The sequence below is a fragment of the Artemia franciscana genome, chromosome 6, assembly GCF_032884065.1.
Source record: "Artemia franciscana chromosome 6, ASM3288406v1, whole genome shotgun sequence".
In the NCBI taxonomy this organism is placed as follows: Eukaryota; Metazoa; Arthropoda; class Branchiopoda; order Anostraca; family Artemiidae; genus Artemia; species Artemia franciscana.
In genome coordinates, this window is record NC_088868.1 from 20,850,244 (window position 1) to 20,876,447 (window position 26,204).

Consider the following 26,204-nt stretch of genomic DNA (forward strand, 5'->3'; position numbering starts at 1 on the left):
CTACAGGTTAAAAAAAAATACAATAAAGGTTCCTGCTTTTTTTATTCCAAAACTAGCAATGGTACAGTAGAGGTATGCTTATTTAAACAGTTACCATACTTAAATATAAACAGTGCAGTTTTGGGCTAAATGGTAGAATTTAGATCCAAAATACCTATTCAGGTAGACTATTTTCAGAGGCCCCTAATTGCCTACTTTGGCTAATTGATAGTTAACTTTAGTCACAGCAAGTGCATGAAAATGGCAAAGTTCAAAGTCAACAAACATTCAAATAAGTATACTTCTACCCAAGTATGCTGCACATGAAAGGTTCATGAAGGTAGATTTCACCATGGCATATGTCTAGCCGATATGCTCTCCACTACACTCCTAGTCACTCCTACTCTAAGCCTCTTCTATCTGCTTTTCCACAAGTGATCAGCTTAAGAAACATGGGGGCTAATCGCATACAGGTATGGCTCACATAAAACCTATTGTCATTCATACTATAACTGATAGATATTTTGAACAGTCTGAACTTGTAGGTTTGAATGTGCATTTTGTTAGATCACTAAGTTAGTGATCGAGCCTGTAGCAATGTGGGTTGCAAGAAGGACTTGTTGCACAAATACCGTACATAACAATCATCTGAATAAGCCACTACACTACATACTTAGCGTTGCTGACATGGCAAATCTGAAGAAGACTTCAGCAGGCTTACCTCACAACTGGAGTTAAGATGATAGCATTTTTAGTTTTTGAAAATCCGCGGAAACTTTCCGTTTTCCGTAACGACTCCAAATTTACCATAGAGTTAACCTCTAAATAAAAGCAGACAGACAAGTCGCGAGAGTATTTGCCATAGCAATGAATGGTAAAGGTTCCGTTTACAAGTAAAAATCGTTCTTTTTTTTAGTTTTGGAGAAAATGTACTGAATTTGTACCAGTTCGACGTAAATGTACTGATTTTCTTACTTTAAAAAAAAGTTGTACAGATGTACAGGTCAGAGAAAAAAGTACTGAATCTGGTACAATTGTACCACCCATCGCAACACTGGTCCTGGGCTTTTATTTTCGGAAATGAATTTGAGTCCTCTCTCTTATCAGCTTCCCTTTTTTTTAAGTATACAAATAAAGTTATTCTCAACCTTATGCTTCTTTCATCTTAAATGTCCATTGAACATTCCCTGATCAGTTCTTACCATTAATTCAGTTCTTTTTACGTGTACAACAATCTCAGCTCTGTTGGTGGTTTCATTTCTTTGATCAAAAGTATATTTTCGAATGCTAGTAAATAATAAACTCTTCGAATTGAAACCATCACTGTCGAGTTTTAGGGTTTGAGTCATTTCGAGTAACTATTTCATTAGAAAATAAAATTTTTTTTTCATTAAAAAAAAGTATTTTTCATTAGAAAAATGCTGACACACGGTTAATTTAAAAAAAAAAAACTTTTGAATCAAAATAATCGGGTTTGATTTTGACTGGGAATATCTTCAATCTTAAAATTGAACGCTCTGTTTAAAATCTTTTTTTTTAAGTCGCTTTAAAAACCTTGCAGTAGGGTTAATGTTTCCAATATTAAATTTGTCGTTATACTTACAAATGAACATTGGTGGAGATATACCTAAAGAAAGTTTGTTTAAAAAATAATTTACGTGTTGTCTTCACAAGTAATTAAATAAAAAAAAAAACAAGTTTCTTTAACGGAAAATAAGGAGCGACATTAAACTTAAAACGAACAGAAAATACTTCGTATATGAAAGGGGCTGCTTCCTCATCAGCGCCCCGCTCTTTACGCTAAAGTTTGACTCTTTCTCTTAACTCTACTTTTTTAAAACAGTAAAAAACTTTAGCGTAAAGAGCGGGGCGTTGATGAGGAAGCAGCCCCTTTCATATACGAAGTAATTTCTGTTCGTTTTAAGTTTTAATGTCGCTCCTTACTTTCCGTTAAAAAAAATTGTTTTATTTAAATTTAATTTCTGGACGTTTTCGAATCAATGCATGTTTTGATTTTGACTCTCCGCAGATGAATAATTAAAACGAAATTTGCATATTTGTGTTTTTGGCTAAATTGCTTTCTCATAGTTTTGATCGAATGATTTTGAGAAAAAAAGAAGCGGTGGAGGAGGCCTAGTTGTCCTCCGATTTTTTGGTTACTTCAAAAGGCAACTAGAAGTTTTAATTTTTTACGAATGTTTTTATTAGTAAAAGATATACGTAACTTGAAAATTAGCTTACGTAACGAACTTCTGTATTCTCTTGTTTTTATTACGTATATGAAGGGGTTCACCCCCTCGTCCGTACCTCGCTCTTTACACTAAAGCTTAAATTTTTTTCCAATTTCTTAAGTTTGACCCCTGAATCACGAAAGCCGTAGAATAAATAGTTGAAATTACTAAAAATAATTTAGCGTAAAGAGCGAGATATTAGGAGGAGATGAGCCCATCATATGCGTAATAATTTCTGTTCGTTTTAAGTTCTAATGCTTCTCCTTATCTTCAGTTGAAAAAACTTTTTCATATTTATTTTTTCATTGTTTTTTTTTAATAATGCTAGAAAATCCTGCGCTCCCTTCATGAATATTTTCTTCCCCCATGACAAATTCCTCCAAGGGAAGTTCCCCTAATATATCCCCCTCTTATCAACCTCCTCACAACCTTAAAATCCCTCTGAAAACGTCTGTACACTTCCAAATAACCATTACTATATGTAACCACTGATCAAAGTTTGTAACTTGTGGCCCCTCCCACGGGGACTGTGGGGGAGTAAGTCGTTCCCAAAGACATAGTTATAAGGTTTTTTGACTGCGCTGAATAAAATGGCCATCTCAGAATTTTGATTTGGGGATTTTGGGAAAATAATTAGCGTGGGAGGGGGCCTAGGTGCCCTCCAATTTTTTGGTCCCTTAAAAGGGCACTAGAACTTTTCATTTCCTTTAGAATGAGCCCTCTCGCAAGATTCTGGGACCACTGGGTCGATACGATCACCCCTGTGGAAAAAAAAAACAAAAAACAAAAAAACAAACAAACAAACACGCATCCATGATCTGGCTTCTGGCAAAAAAATACAAAATTCCACATTTTTGTATATAGGAGCTTGAAACTTCTACAATAGGGTTCTCTGATACACTGAACCTGATGGTATAATTTTCGTTAAGATTCTATGACTTTTAGGGGTTGTTTCCCCCTATTTTCTAAAATAAGGCAAATTTTCTCAGGCTCGTAACTTCTGATGGGTAAGATTAAACATGATTAAACTTATATATTTAAATCAGAATTAAAATGCGATTCTTTTGGTGTAGCTATTGATATCAAAATTCCATTTTTTAGAGTTTTGGTTACTATTGAGCCGGGTCGCTCCTTACTATAGTTCGTTAGCACGAACTGTTTGATTTAAGTATACTGAATTTTCTCAATTCTGGTGAGGATAAAACCCCAGTTACTCGTCTAAGAGGGTAGTATCAAATACCATGTAGCTGTGGAAATTATTACATTGGTAGAACCCACGAAAATTTAGGAACAAGATTACAGCAACACAAAGAAGTATTGAAAAAGCATTAAAATCTATAAATAGCACCATATCTTTCGATTCAGCTTTAACAATCATTTTTGAAAAACTAAACCATTATGTTCTATTTGACAAAACAGTCCTAATTAGCAATGACCTAGGAATCAAACAAACTGTCTCCGAGGCAATTGAAATCAAACGAAACTTAAAAACAAGATACATCCCTAAATAGAGACTTGGGTGAATACACACTCAACCCTATGTGCACAAAGTTAATTATAGAAAATAATCTAATTTCAAATAAAACGAAAATAGGAACCAATAAAAACAAACCCAATCCCAAAAGAACTACAAGATTAGGTGCAAAGAAGGCAAACATTGCAATAAGAAATTATTTCAGTTTTAAATAAATACAGTTAGTGAAAATGAGTGAACCTTTTTATCTTGTAAAATGTTAGCTTTTATCACACAGTCTTGGCTGAACTTTTCGTTAAGAAGTAATGATGGCTATTTAAAAAAAAATGGATTTTTAACCAAGAATTTTTATTGTATGTGTTTTTTTGTGTTATATTTTTTATTATTTTCTTTGCTGAAGACAGCCCTTAGATACAGGACCGAAATATTCAAATAGGTTTTGTTTATTCACTCTCTTGGGAAAAAAAAGTCCTCATTATTCTCTCCTCTGTATTTGTATTATGGAATGGCTGTGTGATCATCATCATTATTTACCCAAAGCTTAATTTTCGCATGTTTCTAAAAAGCTGGCAACCAAATCACCAGATTCACCAATTTCAATCGCTATTACCAAGTAATTGTGAAAAAAGCATTGACATGTCAAGAAATGAGCCTGATCCACTCTGAATTTGAATTGCATCTCAGTGAGCAACCAAATCACCAAATTCACCAATTTCAATCGCTATTACCAAGTAATTGTGAAAAAAGCATTGACATGTCAAGAAATGAGCCTGATCCACTCTGAATTTGAATTGCATCTCAGTGAGCAACCAAATCACCAAATTCACCAATTTCAATCGCTATTACCAAGTAATTGTGAAAAAAGCATTGACATGTCAAGAAATGAGCCTGATCCACTCTGAATTTGAATTGCATCTCAGTGAGCAACCAAATCACCAAATTCACCAATTTCAATCGCTATTACCAAGTAATTGTAAAAAAAGCATTGACATGTCAAGAAATGAGCCTGATCCACTCTGAATTTGAATTGCATCTCAGTGAGCAACCAAATCACCAAATTCACCAATTTCAATCGCTATTACCAAGTAATTGTGAAAAAAGCATTGACATGTCAAGAAATGAGCCTGATCCACTCTGAATTTGAATTGCATCTCAGTGAGCAACCAAATCACCAAATTCACCAATTTCAATCGCTATTACCAAGTAATTGTGAAAAAAGCATTGACATGTCAAGAAATGAGCCTGATCCACTCTGAATTTGAATTGCATCTCAGTGAGCAACCAAATCACCAAATTCACCAATTTCAATCGCTATTACCAAGTAATTGTGAAAAAAGCATTGACATGTCAAGAAATGAGCCTGATCCACTCTGAATTTGAATTGCATCTCAGTGAGCAACCAAATCACCAAATTCACCAATTTCAATCGCTATTACCAAGTAATTGTGAAAAAAGCATTGACATGTCAAGAAATGAACCTGATCCACTCTGAATTTGAATTGCATCTAAGTGAGCATCTGTTTTCACCAATTTCGGTTAGGATAGTTTTATTCTAGTAAGGTGATATTAAATCTGAAATTCATTATCTATTTCCGTTAGTACAAGTTGTTTTTCTTAAGAAACCTGCTAAATTACTTCATTGTTAAAAGTCCTCTAATTTTTTCTAGCTATCTGCCTTCACTTATTTTCCAAAAGGGAAGGAAGCCCCTATTGACGTGGGTAACTTCACTGTTAATCTTCAAACTGTCAAATGTAAACCATTATGGACGGAAAGAGTCGTGCAACTGACCAATAGAGACACCAAAGTCAGTAGATATGTTGTACATCTGCAGTTTACTTGCTGGGGCTCCACGTAAGTAAACTCTAGATCTACGTTTCAGCAGTAGTTAATTTGGCATCCTAGGTCAGAAACAGAAGTAGTCTTTTTTTATTTATTTCTCTCAAAATCAAGAGTGTAAATAGATAGATGCATAAAAATACAAGAAAACTCCGACAAATAAACAAAATATTGAGTTACAGCAACGAAAAAAAAAACACAGAAGATTTAGAAATAATTGAAAGAATGCATCGAATAAAACTGACGAAAAATGAAAAATTATTTAGTTCGGGAAAAGTCTATGGTTAGAGAGAATATTTTTAGGTTTACGAAAATTCTATTCATTTCATCTTAGTTTTGGATCAATCTTAAATTAATGTTAGGTTAATTAACCTGGATTGATCTTAATTTTAGGTCTCGGGACTAATTCGGTGCTACAAGAACAAATTTTGAGATGAAATTACAATTTGTTGTTATTATATATATTTTTTATCTACGAAATAAACACCACGGAATCCAAAGAGAAAAGTAAAATAACAAGCACAAACAAATGCAGTAACCAATAATAAATATATGAATAAAAAATTAACCATAATCACCGAGGAAAAACTTAGACAGTGGATCATTAACGCTCAAAAGATTGACTGATTTTGAACGCTTCTCAACAGCCAGTTTATCAAGGCTGAAAGGAGCATCAGTGACTGAGAATCGTGACACTACTCTTTTTGCTTTTTTTAAACCATTTTCACTTTACTTTTCTAGTTTGTCACAATACTATTTCTGCTTTCTTTCAATTTTTAAACGGGCGAGGCAAAAACAAAACGAAATTTTTGATAACGATAATATGTCACTCAATTTTTTATAATCCTTTTTTAGAGAAGACTAGCAAACCGGGAAAGAAAAGTTATTTTGTTATCATATGAAAATGTGTTATTACCCCTTTTCTCACTCGCTTAGTTAGAAGATGGGACATTTTGTATTGATTTCTTTTTTCAAATATATTTTAATGCCTAAAAATAAATCTTGTTATATTTCCGTTTTCTTGTACATTTTTATCTTGTAACATAACGTCTTTGGTATAACCAAAATTAGATGAATCTTGGAATTATTTTAGGGGGGGAGGACAATTTCAAAAAAATACCAAAACAAGGTGAATTGTCTAGAAAAATATGATAAACTATTTTAAAAAATCAGAAAACTTTCTAAATCTAGTGGAACACAGGGCCAGAGTTCTAAACTCGATTTAAAAATTTATCGCGGCCATTTAAATTCCCAGACGAATGATGAGTTAGTTACGTGGAGACTGTAGGCATCTATAAAGGAGTTTATTCTTTTAAACGGAGAGCTAAGTTTCTCAGGAACGTAAGAAATATGCTTCCAAGTTTTGAGAAACAATTTCATGACTTGGGGTGAAGCACTGCATCAGAGTCTCTCTTCGTTCGCTCCGTTCGGCTGCTCGGGACTTCGGGTCTCGCATATGGCCTGTGCTTTAATCTGATATTGCTATAAGGTTTGTCAATGAGACCTTGCCTTGCACGGGCTTTTTGTAGATTTATATAGATCTCCTGAAGCGTATTTTCGTATATAACACGCAGGAGCGTGTTTCAAAATTTAAAAGAATAAACTCATGACTTTGGTGGAGGCACTGGATCAAAACTCTCCGTTTGCTTCGTTCAGCAGGTCGAGCCTTTGGCCCGTGTAGATGGTCTTTGCTTTAGTTGGGCGGCACTATGAGATTCGTTAAGGAGACCCCGTATTACTTGTGGCTCTTTTATAGAGATATAGAGGTTTTCTGAGGCAAAACTATATATACAATTAAAAACGAAAGCTCAATTCAAGAAAGCGACAAAATTTGACCGTGTTGGGGAAGACATTGGATACCTTAACAATTCAAACAATAATATTCTGAAAATTCATAGGGCCAAAGTCCTTTACGATGCAAAGTGACAATTTTGGCCCGAAAGCTGTACAAAAATTGTCAATACTATATTTGAAAAAATCAAGAAAAAAATATAAAAAAATTTATTCTAAGAGAAATGTGGGGGGGGGGCTTATTTGTTTGACACGCACTTATTAGAAAAAGTTATGAAAGTCACAGTAGTCACTCAAGCTAATAGTTTAATAAAAAAAAATCACAGTAATTACTCAAGGTCATAGTTTGTCATTTGCCGTTTAAGCTTAGTAACTCACGGGTATAATATTGTTTTTATTTTAGAGATTTCCCAGCTTCAACGAGTGGATTTTTGGCCTTTGTTAGCGAATGTATTTACTTTTGGAAACAGCAACGTCACCTCAGCAGACCCTTCGTTGTACATTGTCTAGCAGGTGCTGGAAAAACCGGAACATTTATTGTTGTCCTGACAGCTATTCTAGAAACGGGTGAGTTGGTTTCCATAAAGATCTGTCACAGCTTCAAGATGTCTCTGATTACCAAATTGACCAACATCCTACAACCGCTTATCCAATTCTAAACCTGTTCAAAACTAGAACCCGCTTCTGAAAGGCTTTGTCTTAAGAAATCCTCAAAAACTATACCGCTGAAAAAGCTTACCCTTCTATATTTTTGGGTACCTCTTACTCTCATATCGGGATCTTTCTCTTACCCTCTTGGTGGTCGTTTACTAAAAGTTGTGTAGTGATGTAGTATTTTAGTATTTTGAGGACATGTCCAATCCATCTAAAGGTTAAAAAGGACAAAAGATCTTCCAGAGTCATTGCTGGCAAATAGGGTGTCAATTGACGTTTTATTTCGTGGGTCTGATCTTTTTACAGGGACAAGTAGCAAGCTTGTTGCTTGCTGCGGCTGGGATTGAACCTGTGGCCCCGTATTGCCAAGTAGAGCATCAATCCACTGTGGTACAACAGGGTAAAATTCGTCCCGTGTGGGGTTTGATCCCGCGACTTAGATATCCAGGTTGCCTGGCTGTAAACCACTTGACCAACCTGACAAAAACGAAGAGAACGATTCTGATGTTAGTTTCGATTTACTGTTTAATACTCATTTTAGGTACAAAGGTTAGTGACTAGATACAAAACATAGCTGACTGACCTTGACTAAGGTCGAATTGCCTCACTGCTCATAAAGACTTATGTTTTGTATCTAGTCACTAACCTTTATACCGAAAATGAATATTAAGCAGTAAATCGAAACTAACATGCAGAATCTTTCTCTTCGTTTTTGATTTGCACGGTTCTGTGTCGTACTTAACTAGACTTATCAAGTTCTGCAAGCTCTGTATTCCCGACCATGCTCAAGCTCTGCACGAAAGATTGCCAACTCCCTGTGTAGCTGCATGAAGTCTCTTATGCCCCCCCCCCAAATTAGGTTTTTGATTTTTTCTAGTTAATTATTTCCATTTTTTTTTCAGGATCTACGAGTAATATTTCAGACGTGGCTCGCCTCGCGACAAGCATCAGTCTTTCTAGAAGAAATATTTTACGAGATAAGGATTTTTTGCTTTTTTCTTATCGATGTCTGCTTGACTACTGCCTTGAACTTTTAAGAAAACGTAAGTTTTATCTTTTAGTATTATGCAATTTTTTTTATTATTTAAGGAATATTAAGGAAATCGTGGTTCTTCCTGCAAACTGTCTCTTTGTTACGAAAGACAAGCATCTTTGCAATTACCATTTTTATTTTCGAGTTTATTCCCAGATTTATTTATTTATGAATGGGGGGCGTTGGAGGGGTGCTTGAAGCTGGTTTATCTTTATTTAGATACAGGAAATGGATCAGAGGCGAGAAGAGGTCTGGAGGTGGAATAATGGAGAAGGGATGAAATGAGAGTTTAAATAACTTTCTCGAGTTAAGTTTATGGTTTTAGTGACAATGGTGTTATTTTGTATAATAAAGATGGAGGAAGGGAGATTTCGAATATGAAGTTTTGGGAGGTAAATCTACTTTGTTTTGTCACACGGCTCGAGGATGGAGGGAAGACTTTTCGGGAGGGGTAGAATATTTATTCCTTTTTTTATGCCTGTTACTCGGCAGGCTTTGCCGCGTGTCCGTTTATAATCATTTCAGTTTATCCGTCATCCACAATTTAGATATATTGTCATAAACAATGCTTTTTGTAAAAAAAAAATATTTTAAATTTGAATTGTTTTTGTATTCCTTCAAATATGTAATATAAAATTCAGGTCTTATCCTTCAAAAACGAAATGAAGGGATATATTATAGTCCCCTAATTTATGTACTTTCTGCCTTAAGATTGCTTTCCCTGGGTTGGGCTTAATTTGATACTGTCATACTATAAAACTGCTGAATTGTAGATCGTTTGGAAAAGACCGAGGACATAATACCACTGACCTTTGAAATTTTAATATTCATCAAAGTAGACTCGTTATTATTCGGACTACCCATACATAGTCTGGGCTCTTATTTTATAAATTGGTCGATTTTGGGGCTTTAATCATTCTAGACATTTTTTGTTTAAAGACACCATCAAAGAGACTGAGTTTTTGGAAATGTTTAGGATCGGCAATTCTTCTCTCTAGGGTGGTTCCATCTATAAGTTTTTCTTTTACTTTTGAACCCAAAACTAAATTTAGAGACTATGAATGAAAAAAAAAGTGTAACCAGGCAGCAAATATCAAAATATATGTATTAGTAACAATATCCCTAGTAAGTAGAAAAAATCACCTAAATGGGGGATAAACTGTAAGGGAACGTACTTTTTCCAATAGATATCTTTACTCTGTAAATTAGTGACCTGTTTTTTCTACTGATGAAATCTGGGTATACTTGAAAGCAATATTTTATTCTAATTGTTAAATTTCGCCTTCTTACTTTCTCCCATGCCTTTTATTTAATCACCTGCTCAACTTTATAGAATCTAAAAAAATTGTATAGATTTGCATACGCTCGTGGTAAGATCAACTATTAAAGTCTGTTATTTATACTAAGATTAATTTCGGTCTCAAGAAAACACAAATGGATGGAAAAAGTTAGTAACTTTGGTGGGTGTTCTTTAGAGTTGAGTAATCTTTACAATATTTTCTTTTTTAGTATAGCTGTTTACTTCATAGGTAAATCTTATTTTTATTTAAAAGAAAATTTGAGCGTGTGGACCAAGTTATCGGGTTTAAGTTTCTTGAAAGTTACACCAAAGTAGATCTAAAAGCAAAAGTCGACGTGTCCATATTATTATTTTTTGCCTTCTCTCTTGTACCCCTGTGTCTTTTGCTTATACTAGTGACAAAGAACTTTAGAACTCGTCGCTTTGTTTATACATAGGGATAAATAGCAATGGCAGAGGTATCTTTTTGTTACCTAGTAAAATTTCAAGGTTAACTGCTATTGAACATTGGTAATGTATATTCTGAATCAGATTGAGGAACTTGGCTTCAAATAATGCTAAGCAGGGTTTTAGGCATGCCTGCTACTGCGAGCTACCCTCCCGAAAAATGTTCAGGAAAAAAAAAACTAATTTTATATATGGCTCCTTTGTCCGAGAGAAACTTGTATGCGGTGTTCTATTCTCCTTAGGAACAGCGGGCACTAGTATTAATCTTTATACAAATTTTCTCGGAGTTTTGTTATTATTTATTTGATGTCAACAATATACGGAAGAAGCACAGATAATAACTCTTTTCCTATCCTGGAAAGCTGAGGGATGGGGGTATATGAGATGTACAATTCATGATGGTGACATGTTCCTTGTTGGATTGAATCCGTGTGAGCCGGGGCACAATCGGCAATCTCATATGCTAGATGTTCATTTCATGTAATAAATTAATACGAAGCATTCATCATTATATTGAACCACATGAAAATAAACACTTGGAAAATGTCCAAATATGTGCATAAAGGAGCTGTATAGTATGAAGTCTTGTTTATTCCAATTATTTTATTGCAGATGCTGTTCATAACACTGAACCAAAGTCTGAAATCCCAATAGCCTCTTCTGAGAAACTGACTGCAATAGAAACGTTGGATGTGATCGGGGACGAAGGCAAAGAAGCAGCTAAAGGTATCAACTGCCTGCATTGTCTTTTATTTGATAATCGTTGGCATCAGTTTTATATATATATTTGTATATATATATATATATATATATATATATATATATATATATATATATATATATATATATATATATATATATATATATATATATACATATGTGTCTGTCTGTATGTCCGCATATGACTTCTGAATTATTTTATCATATACCAATTCAAAAACAAAAGGCAAAAGTATTCAAGCCGATGTAGCTGAGTTGGTAACGCGTTATGTTCCAGGTTCTAGGTTCGAGAGGTTCCAGGTTCGAACCTTGAATACAAAAGAAGAAAAAAAACTAAAAAAGGTAAAAACTACAAAAAAAAACTAAAAAGAAAAAAAAAACTAATAAAAGGTAAAAACTACAAAACTAAAAACTAAAAAAAAAAAAACTAAAAAAAGGTAAAAACTACAAAAAACTAAAAAGAAAGAAAAACTAAAAGCTAATAAAAAAAACTAAAAAAACTAAAAACTGAAAAAGAAAAAAAACTAATAAAGGAAAAAGCTGAAAAATAAAGGAGAAAAAGAAAACTAAAAAAAATAAAATAAAAAAAAATTAAAAAAGGTAAAAACTACAAAAAAATTTAAAAAGAAAAAATGAAAAAAACTAAAAAAGCCAAAAAAAAAAGGTAAACACCAAAAATAAAAATAAAAGACACAGGGACACAACTACAATGGCGCGTAACTAATATGGTGCATAACGATTTTGGCGCGAAACGCTCCCACCAGCTAGGTGTTGGGGTGGCTTGAAGTGCCACCCCAACAGGTAGTATATATATCTATATATATAAAAATAAGTTGTCTGTCTGTGGATGGGTCAGGTGACGTCACCTGAAAAAACTGGATCAGGTGACGTCAAAACTGAAAAAACTAAAAAAAAGGCAAAAACTACAAAAAAAACTAAAAACTAATAAAAAAAATAAAAAAGCTAAAAAACTAAAAAAACTAAAAAAAGGCAAAAACTACAAAAAAACTAAAAACTAATAAAAAAGCTAAAAAACTAAAAAAACTAAAAAAAGGCAAAAACTACAAAAAAAACTAAAAACTAATAAAAAAAATAAAAAAGCTAAAAAACTAAAAAAACTAAAAAAACTAAAAAAAGATAAAAAACTAAAAAAACTAAAAACTAAAAAAAAGGAAAAAACTGAAAAATAAGCTAAAATAAAGGTAAAAACCAATAAAAAACTAAAAAAAACCTGAAAAAACTAAAAAAAGGCAAAAACTACAAAAAAAAAAAACTAAAAACTAATAAAAAAAGGAAAAAAGCTAAAAAACTAAAAAAACTAAAAAAAGGTAAAAAACTAAAAAAAATAAAAAATAAAAAAAAACTAAAAAAAAGGAAAAAACTGAAAAATAAGCTAAAATAAAGGTAAAAACCAATAAAAAACTAAAAAGAAAAAAAGGAAAAAACTAAAAAAAATTTTCATCTAAAAAACTAAAAAAAACTAAAAAAGGTAAAAACTAAAAGAAGACCAGGACATAAGTAAAAAAAAAAACTATCTATATATATAAAAATAAGTTGTCTGTGGATCTGTGGATCGTGGATCAGGTGACGTCACCTGAAAAAACTGGATCAGGTGACGTCAAAACTGAAAAAACTAAAAAAAGGCAAAAACTACAAAAAAACTAAAAACTAATAAAAAAAATAAAAAAGCTAAAAAACTAAAAAAACTAAAAAAACTAAAAAAAGTAAAAAACTAAAAAAACTAAAAACTAAAAAAAACTAAAAAAAAGGAAAAAAACTGAAAAATAAGTTAAAATAAAGGTAAAAACCAATAAAAAACTAAAAAAAAACTGAAAAAACTAAAAAAAGGCAAAAACTACAAAAAAACTAAAAACTAATAAAAAAAGTAAAAAAGCTAAAAAACTAAAAAAACTAAAAAAAACTAAAAAATCTAAAAATCTAAATAAACTGAAAAAGAAAAAAAAGGAAAAAAATAAAGGAGAAAAACAAAACTAAAAAACGAATGTATATACAGACCGGTACACCGGGATACAAATGACGACCGGGACACAGGGAATATAAATGACGACCGGGACACAGGGACACAACTACAACGGGGACACCGGGGGAAACAGGGGGATATAAATGACGACCGGGACAAAAAAACTAAAAAGAAAAAAAAACTAAAAACTAATAAAAAAACTAAAAAATCTAAAAATCTAAATAAGCTAAAAAAGAATAAAAAAGGAAAAAAATAAAGGAGAAAAACAAAACTAAAAAACGAATGTATATACAGACCGGGACACCGGGATACAAATGACGACCGGGACACAGGGAATATAAATGACGACCGGGACACAGGGACACAACTACAACGGGGACACCGGGGGAAACAGGGGGATGTAAATGACGACCGGGACACCGGGACAGGGAATGGTCGATTAGCAATCACCATCAACAAAGCTCAAGGGCAATCATTAGAATCATGAGGTATAGATCTGAATACAGATTGTTTTCCCATGGACCATTATATGTTGCATGTTCAAGAGTCGGTAAACCTGACAATCTATTTATATGCAAAGACAATGGGACAGCAAAGAATGTTGTATATTCGCAAGTTTAACGTAGTTAAAACCATATATATATATATATATATATATATATATATATATATATATATATATATATATATATATATATATATATATATATATATATCTATATTCACAGGTGGGACATAGGGACACAACTACAATGGCGCGTAACTATTATGGCGCGTAACGACTTACGCGCGCGGGGGGGCTCGGGGGGGGCGAAGCGCCCCCACCAACTAGGTGTTGGGGTGGCGCGAAGCGCCACCCCAACAGCTAGTATATATATATATATATATATCTATATATATAAAAATAAGTTGTCTGTCTGTGGATGGGTCAGGTGACGTCACCTGAAAAAACTGGATCAGGTGACGTCAAAACTGAAAAAACTAAAAAAAGGCAAAAACTACAAAAAAAACTAAAAACTAATAAAAAAAATAAAAAAGCTAAAAAACTAAAAAACTAAAAAAAGGCAAAAACTACAAAAAAACTAAAAACTAATAAAAAAGCTAAAAAACTAAAAAAACTAAAAAAAGGCAAAAACTACAAAAAAAACTAAAAACTAATAAAAAAAAATAAAAAAGCTAAAAAACTAAAAAAACTAAAAAAACTAAAAAAAGATAAAAAACTAAAAAAACTAAAAAAAAACTAAAAAAAAAGGAAAAAAACTGAAAAATAAGCTAAAATAAAGGTAAAAACCAATAAAAAACAAAAAAAAAAAACTGAAAAACTAAAAAAAGGCAAAAACTACAAAAAAACTAAAAACTAATAAAAAAAGTAAAAAAGCTAAAAAACTAAAAAACTAAAAAAACTAAAAAAAGGTAAAAAACTAAAAAAAATAAAAAATAAAAAAAAACTAAAAAAAAGGAAAAACTGAAAAATAAGCTAAAATAAAGGTAAAAACCAATAAAAAACTAAAAAGAAAAAAAGGAAAAAACTAAAAAAGATTTTCATCTAAAAAACTAAAAAAAACTAAAAAAGGTAAAAACTAAAAGAAGACCAGGACATAAGTAAAAAAAAAAACTATCTATATATATAAAAATAAGTTGTCTGTGGATCTGTGGATCGTGGATCAGGTGACGTCACCTGAAAAAACTGGATCAGGTGACGTCAAAACTGAAAAAACTAAAAAAAGGCAAAAACTACAAAAAAAACTAAAAACTAATAAAAAAAATATAAAAGCTAAAAAACTAAAAAAACTAAAAAAAGGCAAAAACTACAAAAAAAACTAAAAACTAATAAAAAAGCTAAAAAACTAAAAAAACTGAAAAAAAGGCAAAAACTACAAAAAAACTAAAAACTAATAAAAAAATAAAAAAGCTAAAAAACTAAAAAAAGTAAAAAACTAAAAAAACTAAAAAAAAATAAAAAAAAGGAAAAAACTGAAAAATAAGCTAAAATAAAGGTAAAAACCAATAAAAAACTAAAAAAAAACTGAAAAAATAAAAAAAGGCAAAAACTACAAAAAACTAAAAACTAATAAAAAAAGTAAAAAAGCTAAAAAACTAAAAAAACCAAAAAAAACTAAAAAAACTAAAAAAACTAAAAAAACTAAAAAAACTAAAAAAACTAAAAAATCTAAAAATCTAAATAAACTAAAAAAGAAAAAAAAAGGAAAAAAATAAAGGAGAAAAACAAAACTAAAAAACGAATGTATATACAGACCGGTACACCGGGATACAAATGACGACCGGGACACAGGGAATATAAATGACGACCGGGACACAGGGACACAACTACAACGGGGACACCGGGGGAAACAGGGGGATATAAATGACGACCGGGACAAAAAAACTAAAAAGAAAAAAAAACTAAAAACTAATAAAAAAACTAAAAAATCTAAATAAGCTAAAAAAGACAAAAAAAGGAAAAAAATAAAGGAGAAAAACAAAACTAAAAAACGAATGTATATACAGACCGGGACACCGGGATACAAATGACGACCGGGACACAGGGAATATAAATGACGACCGGGACACAGGGACACAACTACAACGGGGACACCGGGGGAAACAGGGGGATGTAAATGACGACCGGGACACCGGGACAGGGAATGGTCGATTAGCAATCACCATCAACAAAGCTCAAGGGCAATCATTAGAATCATGAGGTATAGATCTGAATACAGATTGTTTTCCCATGGACCATTATATGTTGCATGTTCAAGAGTCGGTAAACCTGACAATCTATTTATATGCAAAGACAATGGGACAGCAAAGAATGTTGTATATTCGCAAGTTTTACGTAGTTAAAACCATATATATATATATATATATATATATATATATATATATATATATATATATATATATATATATATATATATATATATATATATATATATATATATATATATATATATATATATATATATATATATATATATATATATATATATATATATATATATATCTATCTATATTCACAGGTGGGACATAGGGACACAACTACAATGGCGCGTAACTATTATGGCGCGTAACGACTTACGCGCGCGGGGGGGCTTGGGGGGGCGCGAAGCGCCCCCACCAACTAGGTGTTGGGGTGGCGCGAAGCGCCACCCCAACAGCTAGTATATATATATATATATATGTATATATCATGAAAAGAGAAATCACCAATGCAACAGCACAAAAAAAAAAAAAGAGACAGAAGGAGAAAAGGAAGACTGCTTTCCTAAATTAGTGATTAATATAGACCAGCACTTGAATGAGGCTTTAACCCTACTCATCCATACAATCACATAGGTCAAACAGCATAGCCATACACAATCAACCATAAAGAATAATCCATGGACAGACAGTCATGTCGTCAATAAGTATAAGTCGTCATTTACCAAACAATAGAAAAAATAATATAGACAAATAATTCAGAGGCAACACTCAACATAAGGGCTCATCAGGAGAATACACTGGCCTATATAGGGTGTCGCCACTTTAAATTCTCTACCCAGCACAGTGTTGTGGCTACCACAGAATATCCATGGCATCCCCGTGTCAGGTATCACCCCCAAAATACATGCCTATGAAAGAAAAAAAAAAAGCAAATGTAAAACAACCAAGTAAAACCAAAACAAGCTTATCCTGTTAATACATCCCTTTTTTTAGCAACAATAGGTAAACTAAATATTATAAATTTTACCAAATCACAAATATTAACACATTGCAAAAAACCTGAATGAACTAAACAATTATAGAATTCATCTTTACCATGTGGGTAATTTTTAAGAAAATCCGCTCAATTAGAAACACAATTCAAAATAAATGGCGCTGCGACAACATTTCTCGAACCTCCGAAATTAGTTGAAAATTTCTTTAAGTATTTCTAGATAATTCTTTTGATATTTATTTAAAAGTTCGTTATAATGAAAACTAAATTTTTTAAATTGCCAAGTTAAGTTATTTGCAGAAAAACCTCTTGATATCAATTTTTGGTTTAAGATTTTACATCTATTTTTAAAATCAATATAATTACTACAAATCCTTTCATAACGAAGTAACTGTGAGAAAATCACAGTTTGTCACACAGTTGTGAAAATCACAGTTGTGAGAAAATGCTGAATATCTGATATTTGAGTGTATATTACTTTCAGGGAATGGGAAATTAATCACTTCAAAATCAAAATCATCCGTTTTATTATACATTTTAAAACTTAATTTATTATTATCACAAATATATATATATGTATATATATATATATATATATATATATATATACTAGCTGTTGGGGTGGCGCTTCGCGCCACCCCAACACCTAGTTGGTGGGGGCGCTTCGCGCCCCCCCCCCAAGCCCCCCCGCGCGCGTAAGTCGTTACGCGCCATAATAGTTACGCGCCATTGTAGTTGTGTCCCTATGTCCCACCTGTGAATATAGATAGATATATATATATGGTTTTAACTACGTAAAACTTGCGAATATACAACATTCTTTGCTGTCCCATTGTCTTTGCATATAAATAGATTGTCAGGTTTACCGACTCTTGAACATGCAACATATAATGGTCCATGGGAAAAAAATCTGTATTCAGATCTATACCTCATGATTCTAATGATTGCCCTTGAGCTTTGTTGATGGTGATTGCTAATCGACCATTCCCTGTCCCGGTGTCCCGGTCGTCATTTACATCCCCCTGTTTCCCCCGGTGTCCCCGTTGTAGTTGTGTCCCTGTGTCCCGGTCGTCATTTATATTCCCTGTGTCCCGGTCGTCATTTATATTCCCTGTGTCCCGGTCGTCATTTGTATCCCGGTGTCCCGGTCTGTATATACATTCGTTTTTTAGTTTATTTTTTCTCCTTTATTTTTTTCCTTTTTTTTTCTTTTTTAGCTTATTTAGATTTTTAGATTTTTTAGTTTTTTTATTAGTTTTTAGTTTTTTTTTCTTTTTAGTTTTTTTGTCCCGGTCGTCATTTATATCCCCCTGTTTCCCCCGGTGTCCCCGTTGTAGTTGTGTCCCTGTGTCCCGGTCGTCATTTATATTCCCTGTGTCCCGGTCGTCATTTGTATCCCGGTGTACCGGTCTGTATATACATTCGTTTTTTAGTTTTGTTTTTCTCCTTTATTTTTTTCCTTTTTTTTCTTTTTTAGTTTATTTAGATTTTTAGATTTTTTAGTTTTTTTATTAGTTTTTAGTTTTTTTTTCTTTTTAGTTTTTTTGTAGTTTTTACCTTCTTTTTAGTTTTGTTAATTTTTTTTTTTACTTGTGTCCTGGTCGTCATTTATACTCCCTGTGTCCCGGTGCTTTGTTGATTGCTAATCGAACATTCCTTTTGTCCTGGTCGCTTTCTCTTTGAGTGTCGTCATTTATTTTTTTCTTTTTTAGTTCTTTTAGTTTTTACCTTTTTTAGTTTTTTTTAGTTTTTAGTTTTTTTAGTTTTTTACCTTTTTTAGTTTTTTTAGTTTTTTTAGTTTTTTAGCTTTTTTATTTTTTTTTATTAGTTTTTAGTTTTTTTGTAGTTTTTGCCTTTTTTTTAGTTTTTTTTAGTTTTTTAGCTTTTTTATTAGTTTTTAGTTTTTTTTGTAGTTTTTGCCTTTTTTTAGTTTTTTTAGTTTTTTAGCTTTTTTATTTTTTTTATTAGTTTTTAGTTTTTTTTGTAGTTTTTGCCTTTTTTTAGTTTTTTCAGTTTTGACGTCACCTGATCCAGTTTTTTCAGGTGACGTCACCTGATCCACGATCCACAGATCCACAGACAACTTATTTTTATATATATAGATAGTTTTTTTTTTTTTTACTTATGTCCTGGTCGTCATTTATACTCCCTGTGTCCCGGTGCTTTGTTGATTGCTAATCGAACATTCCTTTTGTCCTGGTCGCTTTCTCTTTGAGTGTCGTCATTTATTAGTTTTTTCCTTTTTTTTTAGTTTTTTATTGGTTTTTACCTTTATTTTAGCTTATTTTTCAGTTTTTTCCTTTTTTTAGTTTTTTTTTATTTTTTATTTTTTTTAGTTTTTTACCTTTTTTTAGTTTTTTTAGTTTTTTTAGTTTTTTAGCTTTTTTACTTTTTTTATTAGTTTTTAGTTTTTTTTTGTAGTTTTGGCCTTTTTTTAGTTTTTTCAGTTTTTTTTTTAGTTTTTTATTGGTTTTTACCTTTATAGTTTTTTTAGTTTTTTAGCTTTTTTATTTTTTTATTAGTTTTTAGTTTTTTTTGTAGTTTTTGCCTTTTTTTAGTTTTTTCAGTTTTGACGTCACCTGATCCAGTTTTTTCAGGTGACGTCACCTGACACATCCATCCACACATCCACAGACAGACAACTTATTTTTATATATATAGATATATATATATATATTATATATATATATATATATATATATATATATATATATATATATATATATATATATATATATATATCTATCTTCTATCTATATAAAAATAAGTTGTCTGTCTGTCTGTGGATGGATCAGGTGACGTCACCTGAAAAAACTGGATCAGGTGACGTCAAAACTGAAAAAACTAAAAAAAGGCAAAAACTACAAAAAGAACTAAAAACTAATAAAAAAAATAAAAAAGCTAAAAAACTAAAAAAACTAAAAAAAGGCAAAAACTACAAAAAAAAACTAAAAACTAATAAAAAAGCTAAAAAACTAAAAAAACTAAAAAAAGGCAAAAACTACAAAAAAAACTAAAAACTAATAAAAAAAATAAAAAAGCTAAAAAACTAAAAAAACTAAAAAAACTAAAAAAAGGTAAAAAACTAAAAAAACTAAAAACTAAAAAAAACTAAAAAAAAGGAAAAAACTGAAAAATAAGCTAAAATAAAGGTAAAAACCAATAAAAAACTAAAAAAAAACTGAAAAAACTAAAAAAAGGCAAAAACTACAAAAAAAAACTAAAAACTAATAAAAAAAGTAAAAAAGCTAAAAAACTAAAAAAACTAAAAAAACTAAAAAAGGTAAAAAACTAAAAAAAATAAAAATAAAAAAAAAACTAAAAAAAAGGAAAAAACTGAAAAATAAGCTAAAATAAAGGTAAAAACCAATAAAAAACTAAAAAGAAAAAAAGGAAAAAACTAAAAAAAACTAAAAAAGGTAAAAACTAAAAGAACTAAAAAAGAAAAAAATAAATGACGAAACTCAAAGAGAAAGCGACCAGGACAAAAGGAATGTTCGATTAGCAATCAACAAAGCACCGGGACACAGGGAGTATAAATGACGACCAGGACATAAGTAAAAAAAAAAACTATCTATATATATAAAAATAAGTTGTCTGTGGATCTGTGGATCGTGGATCAGGTGACGTCACCTGAAAAAACTGGATCAGGTGACGTCAAAACTGAAAAAACTAAAAAAAGGCAAAAACTACAAAAAAAACTAAAAACTAATAAAAAAATAAAAAGCTAAAAACCTAAAAAAACTAAAAAAAGGCAAAAACTACAAAAAAAACTAAAAACTAATAAAAAAGCTAAAAAACTAAAAAAACTTAAAAAAAGGCAAAAACTACAAAAAAAACTAAAAACTAATAAAAAAAATAAAAAAGCTAAAAAACTAAAAAAACTAAAAAAACTAAAAAAAGGTAAAAAACTAAAAAAACTAAAAACCAAAAAAAACTAAAAAAAAGGAAAAAACTGAAAAATAAGCTAAAATAAAGTAAAAACCAATAAAAAACTAAAAAAAAACTGAAAAAACTAAAAAAGGCAAAAACTACAAAAAAACTAAAAACTAATAAAAAAAGTAAAAAAGCTAAAAAACTAAAAAAACTAAAAAAACTAAAAAAACTAAAAAAACTAAAAAAGGTAAAAAACTAAAAAAAATAAAAAATAAAAAAAAAAACTAAAAAAAAAGGAAAAAACTGAAAAATAAGCTAACATAAAGGTAAAAACCAATAAAAAACTAAAAAGAAAAAAAGGAAAAAACTAAAAAAAATTTTCATCTAAAAAACTAAAAAAAAACTAAAAAAGGTAAAAACTAAAAGAACTAAAAAGAAAAAAATAAATGACGACACTCAAAGAGAAAGCGACCAGGACAAAAGGAATGTTCGATTAGCAATCAACAAAGCACCGGGACACAGGGAGTATAAATGACGACCAGGACATCAGTAAAAAAAAAAATTAACAAAACTAAAAAGAAGGTAAAAACTACAAAAAAACTAAAAAGAAAAAAAAACTAAAAACTAATAAAAAAACTAAAAAATCTAAAAATCTAAATAAACTAAAAAATAAAAAAAAAGGAAAAAAATAAAGGAGAAAAACAAAACTAAAAAACGAATGTATATACAGACCGGTACACCGGGATACAAATGACGACCGGGACACAGGGAATATAAATGACGACCGGGACACAGGGACACAACTACAACGGGGACACCGGGGGAAACAGGGGGATATAAATGAAGACCGGGACAAAAAAACTAAAAAGAAAAAAAAACTAAAAACTAATAAAAAAACTAAAAAATCTAAAAATCTAAATAAGCTAAAAAAGAAAAAAAAGGAAAAAAATAAAGGAGAAAAACAAAAGTAAAAAACGAATGTATATACAGACCGGGACACCGGGATACAAATGACGACCGGGACACAGGGAATATAAATGACGACCGGGACACAGGGACACAACTACAACGGGGACACCGGGGGAAACAGGGGGATGTAAATGACGACCGGGACACCGGGACAGGGAATGGTCGATTAGCAATCACCATCAACAAAGCTCAAGGGCAATCATTAGAATCATGAGGTATAGATCTGAATACAGATTGTTTTCCCATGGACCATTATATGTTGCATGTTCAAGAGTCGGTAAACCTGACAATCTATTTATATGCAAAGACAATGGGACAGCAAAGAATGTTGTATATTCGCAAGTTTTACGTAGTTAAAACCATATATATATATATATATAATATATATATATATATATATATATATATATATATATATATATATATATATATATATATATATATATATATCTATATTCACAGGTGGGACATAGGGACACAACTACAATGGCGCGTAACTATTATGGCGCGTAACGACTTACGCGCGCGGGGGGGCTCGGGGGGGCGCGAAGCGCCCCCACCAACTAGGTGTTGGGGTGGCGCGAAGCGCCACCCCAACAGCTAGTATATATATATATATATATATATATATATATATATATATATATATATATATATATATATATATATATATATATATATATATATATATATATATATATATATATATATATATATATATATATATATATATATCGCGCGGAGTCGCAAATGTTTTACCGACATTGCGTGAGTCACCACACAATTGAGTATTAAATCCTAAAATATAAACAAGATCTCTACATAAAAAGTAATGTTTCAATACAGGGAGAAAGGAATTAAAAACAAATTTAAAAAAAAAAAACTGTCTGGAACCTATTTTTAAAGAAGGATTTTGTATCATTCTGACTTCATCCACTTTTTCATATTTGCTTAGATCATAGGGTCAAAGGACTTGATTAACTGTTAACTTTCTGTATTTACACGGAAATAACCTTAAAATCATTGTTCATACAACGATTTTGTTTTATTTTTAAATATTATGTTAGATATAAAATAAACCAAAGTATGATATTCAGTGCAGAAGTGATGACTACAATTAAGCAGTGTGTCTCACGAGAAAATAATAAGGCTCCAGGTGCTGATAGCATGATTAATGAGTTTCTTAAATATGGTGGCTCTGAGGTTAGGAATAAGCTACTGAAGATTATGAACATGATTTTTGAAAAAGGGGAAGTACCCAATGATTTTAGGAAAACCTTAATTAAACTACTGTATAAGAAAAGTGACAAGAGTGAGTGTCGTAATTATCGAGGGATTAGTCTGGTCTCTGTAGGTAGCAAATTACTGAGTAATATGATACTTTTTAGACTGAGAGATGCTGTAGAAAAAGTTTTAAGGGAAGAACAATGTGGTTTTAGAAAAGGTAGAAGATGTGTCGACCAAGTTTTCACTCTTGGGTTAATAATTGTGAAGTCCCTTCGTTTTCAAACACCTTTGGTCCTCTGTTTTATCAATTATGACAAAGCTTTCGATTCTGTTGATAGAAGACCGTTAGCAAAGGTTTTATCGTTATATGGTATACCAGAAAAATACATTAAAGTGATTTGTGCTATGTACGAGAATAATACTGCTGTGGCTATGGTAGGAAATGAGGTTAGCAACTGGTTTTGTATTAAGTTGGGAGTTCAGCAAGGTTGTGTTCTATTCCCCTTTATATGGATCTTTTTGATGGACTTCGTCTTAAGGAGCACAGGAAAGGCCATTGGAGACCATGGAATAAAATGGGGAGGAAAAACGCTCCTGGACTTAGATTATGCTGATGATTTAAGCATATTAGATGAAAGTGTGAGCTAAATGAATTAATTTTTATAGGTTTTGCGAGTTCAGGGTGCTAAAATAGGCTTGAAAATTAATGTTAAGAAGACTAATTCACTAAGGTTAGGAATAAGTGAAGATGAACAGGTGGCATTAGGTAACGAAAAGATGGATCAGGTTGGGAGTATTATTAGTAAAGATGGTGGGAGCAGTGAAGTTGTTAAAATTAGAATAGCTAAGGCTCAGGGTGCTTTTCACAGTTAAAAAAAGCTTGGAAGAATAGAAAGATAAGTCTGCAAACCAGGATTAGAATACTGGAAGCTACAGTGATGACAGAGGTCAAATATGGCTCTGAAGCATGGGCACTCCGGAAAGCAGATGAAAATTTACTTGATGTTTTCCAGAGATATTGCCTATGGATTGTTCTGGGTACCCGGCTGACTGTCCATATTTCAGTAGGTTGTAAGAAAAATGTGGTTCAATCCGGCTTTCTAGGGCTATAATGAAAGAAAGTTTGAGATGGTTAGGCCTCGTTCTACAGATGAAGGATGGCAGATTACCAAAGATTGTCCTTTTTGGCCAATCGTCTGGGGCTACACGGAAAGCTGGTCGTCCTTGTCTGGATTGGGAGGATGCCATAAATAAAGATTTAAAGTAAACGGGAGCTTCCGGGGAGGGTGTAAAGAGCGAGGCTTTAAATAGATTAGATTGGAGGAGGAGCATGCGTAGCTGTGTTGGCCTCAGGCGGCTTGGTGCTCCAGTGAGTTATTAGTAGTAGTAGTAGTAGTAGTTTCACGAGTGTTTTTTTCCCTTAGAATCATCATTTGTAACGGGTGCTCATAAAATGTATCAGAAGGGCAAATTATTCTGTAATTTTGTAATGTGTTTAAGGACTGAAAATGGCTGGTAGGCAAGCTTCTACTCTAACAATGTGCCCCCATTTCTCAATTCTCCATGGATTGGAAAAGAATTTTAAAGATAAACATTTTAATCAAAATTGTTGAAATGCACCAAGTGTCTCCAAGGGGACGTAATGAGTGTAGTCCCAGAAATTAGGGCCCAAAATTATGCAATTAGCCCGTGTAATAGATGCTGTATACATAAAGATTAATAGAAAGGTGCACATATTCCCCCTTGTTGAAGTCAAAGTCGTATATAGCCTTTTCAATCTTTGTGGTTTAGGAAAAAAGTAAAGCTCTTGTCGTCGCACTCCCTCTAATTCCCCCATCCCAAATATACAAACATCAGCATGCTTTTCGGAGAGTAGTCCTAACTAATTTTATTTTCATCGTTCAAAATCGATAAAATCAATGTACTGCATTACTGTTTAAAGCCAAATAAATTCCGTCCATATTAAACAAGTAGGCTTTAATTTTCACCTTTAATGAGATTTAAGGGTCTTCTATCTTGTTGTGTACAAGTCTGAGGCTAACATCGAAAAGTAGAAAATCCAAATTCCAAACGTATCAAGCTATACCATAGATATTCTACACTCATTCAAATCAGAATCAAACTTGGGCCCGTGCAGTCTCTATCTCACCCATTTTAAATTTACATATGCTATACCTCTTTTGACTTGCGATCGTTCGGGGCTTATATAGGAAGTTTTCAAAAATCTGAACGATTAAATTTTCGATGTTAAACCTTATAAGTAAATGTTTTTCAGGTAACGTCTGATTTCCACCGAAATTGATACTGAAGGGTTTTCAGGTTCCCAACTTTAAATCTTTGGCTAATTTTGTAATCTAAACCTTCAAAAAAGATAGTATATTTACTGACTTTCATGAACAGATTAAAATAAATTATTCTTCTCGTCATCCGATTTTCATAAATAGGTTTTTATCTATTTTTTTAAACAGTTTTTTTACAACTAAACCAAAATATGCCATGTACATATTTCACTAATGACGGATATGTCACACCGAGAAAAGACGGATATGTCACGTTTTAGTGGTTATCTTAAATGGTGAGGTGACTGTCCCAAATCAAAACATGATCAGTCCATTTGTATCTTGCCCCGATGTTTAGTCATGTTGCTGAGTGGAGAAATCGACGGTTTCTTCCGTCTTGTAGTTGGAATTCTTAAGCAGGAGCCTGTGAGCCCCTTCTCACCCTCCAAAATTCATAAGCGTAGATATGTTGTACCCTCGTTACTTTTAATTAAAAGATTAATTATGAATTACGATTGGGAAACCCAAAGCAGGCACCTCTCCAACGTACTCCTCCAAGCTTTATAAACGATGACTCCTGACGGTTCGTGATTGTTCACGAGCCATTTAGAATTGACTTCAAATGACCTATGGACTTAGGGCAGTATCCAGGATTTTTGTTTCGACGCTGATCCCAAAACAACTTACTGGCCAATGTCCTGAGCGAGCG

The 26,204-nt window shown here is 31.9% G+C and overlaps 1 protein-coding gene across 4 annotated transcripts in view; it reads left to right on the forward strand.

Annotated features, from left to right (window-relative positions):
• Nucleotides 1–26,204, forward strand: part of LOC136028176 (tyrosine-protein phosphatase non-receptor type 23-like) — a 143,682-nt gene that overhangs the window by 75,730 nt on the left and 41,748 nt on the right. For all 4 annotated transcript variants that reach the window (XM_065705872.1, XM_065705871.1, XM_065705874.1 and 1 more), the window contains exons 12-15: nt 5,352–5,536; nt 7,716–7,879; nt 8,869–9,009; nt 11,359–11,472. In XM_065705872.1, coding sequence (XP_065561944.1) covers nt 5,352–5,536; nt 7,716–7,879; nt 8,869–9,009; nt 11,359–11,472 — 604 coding nt within the window. The remainder of the gene's footprint in view (nt 1–5,351; nt 5,537–7,715; nt 7,880–8,868; nt 9,010–11,358; nt 11,473–26,204) is intronic.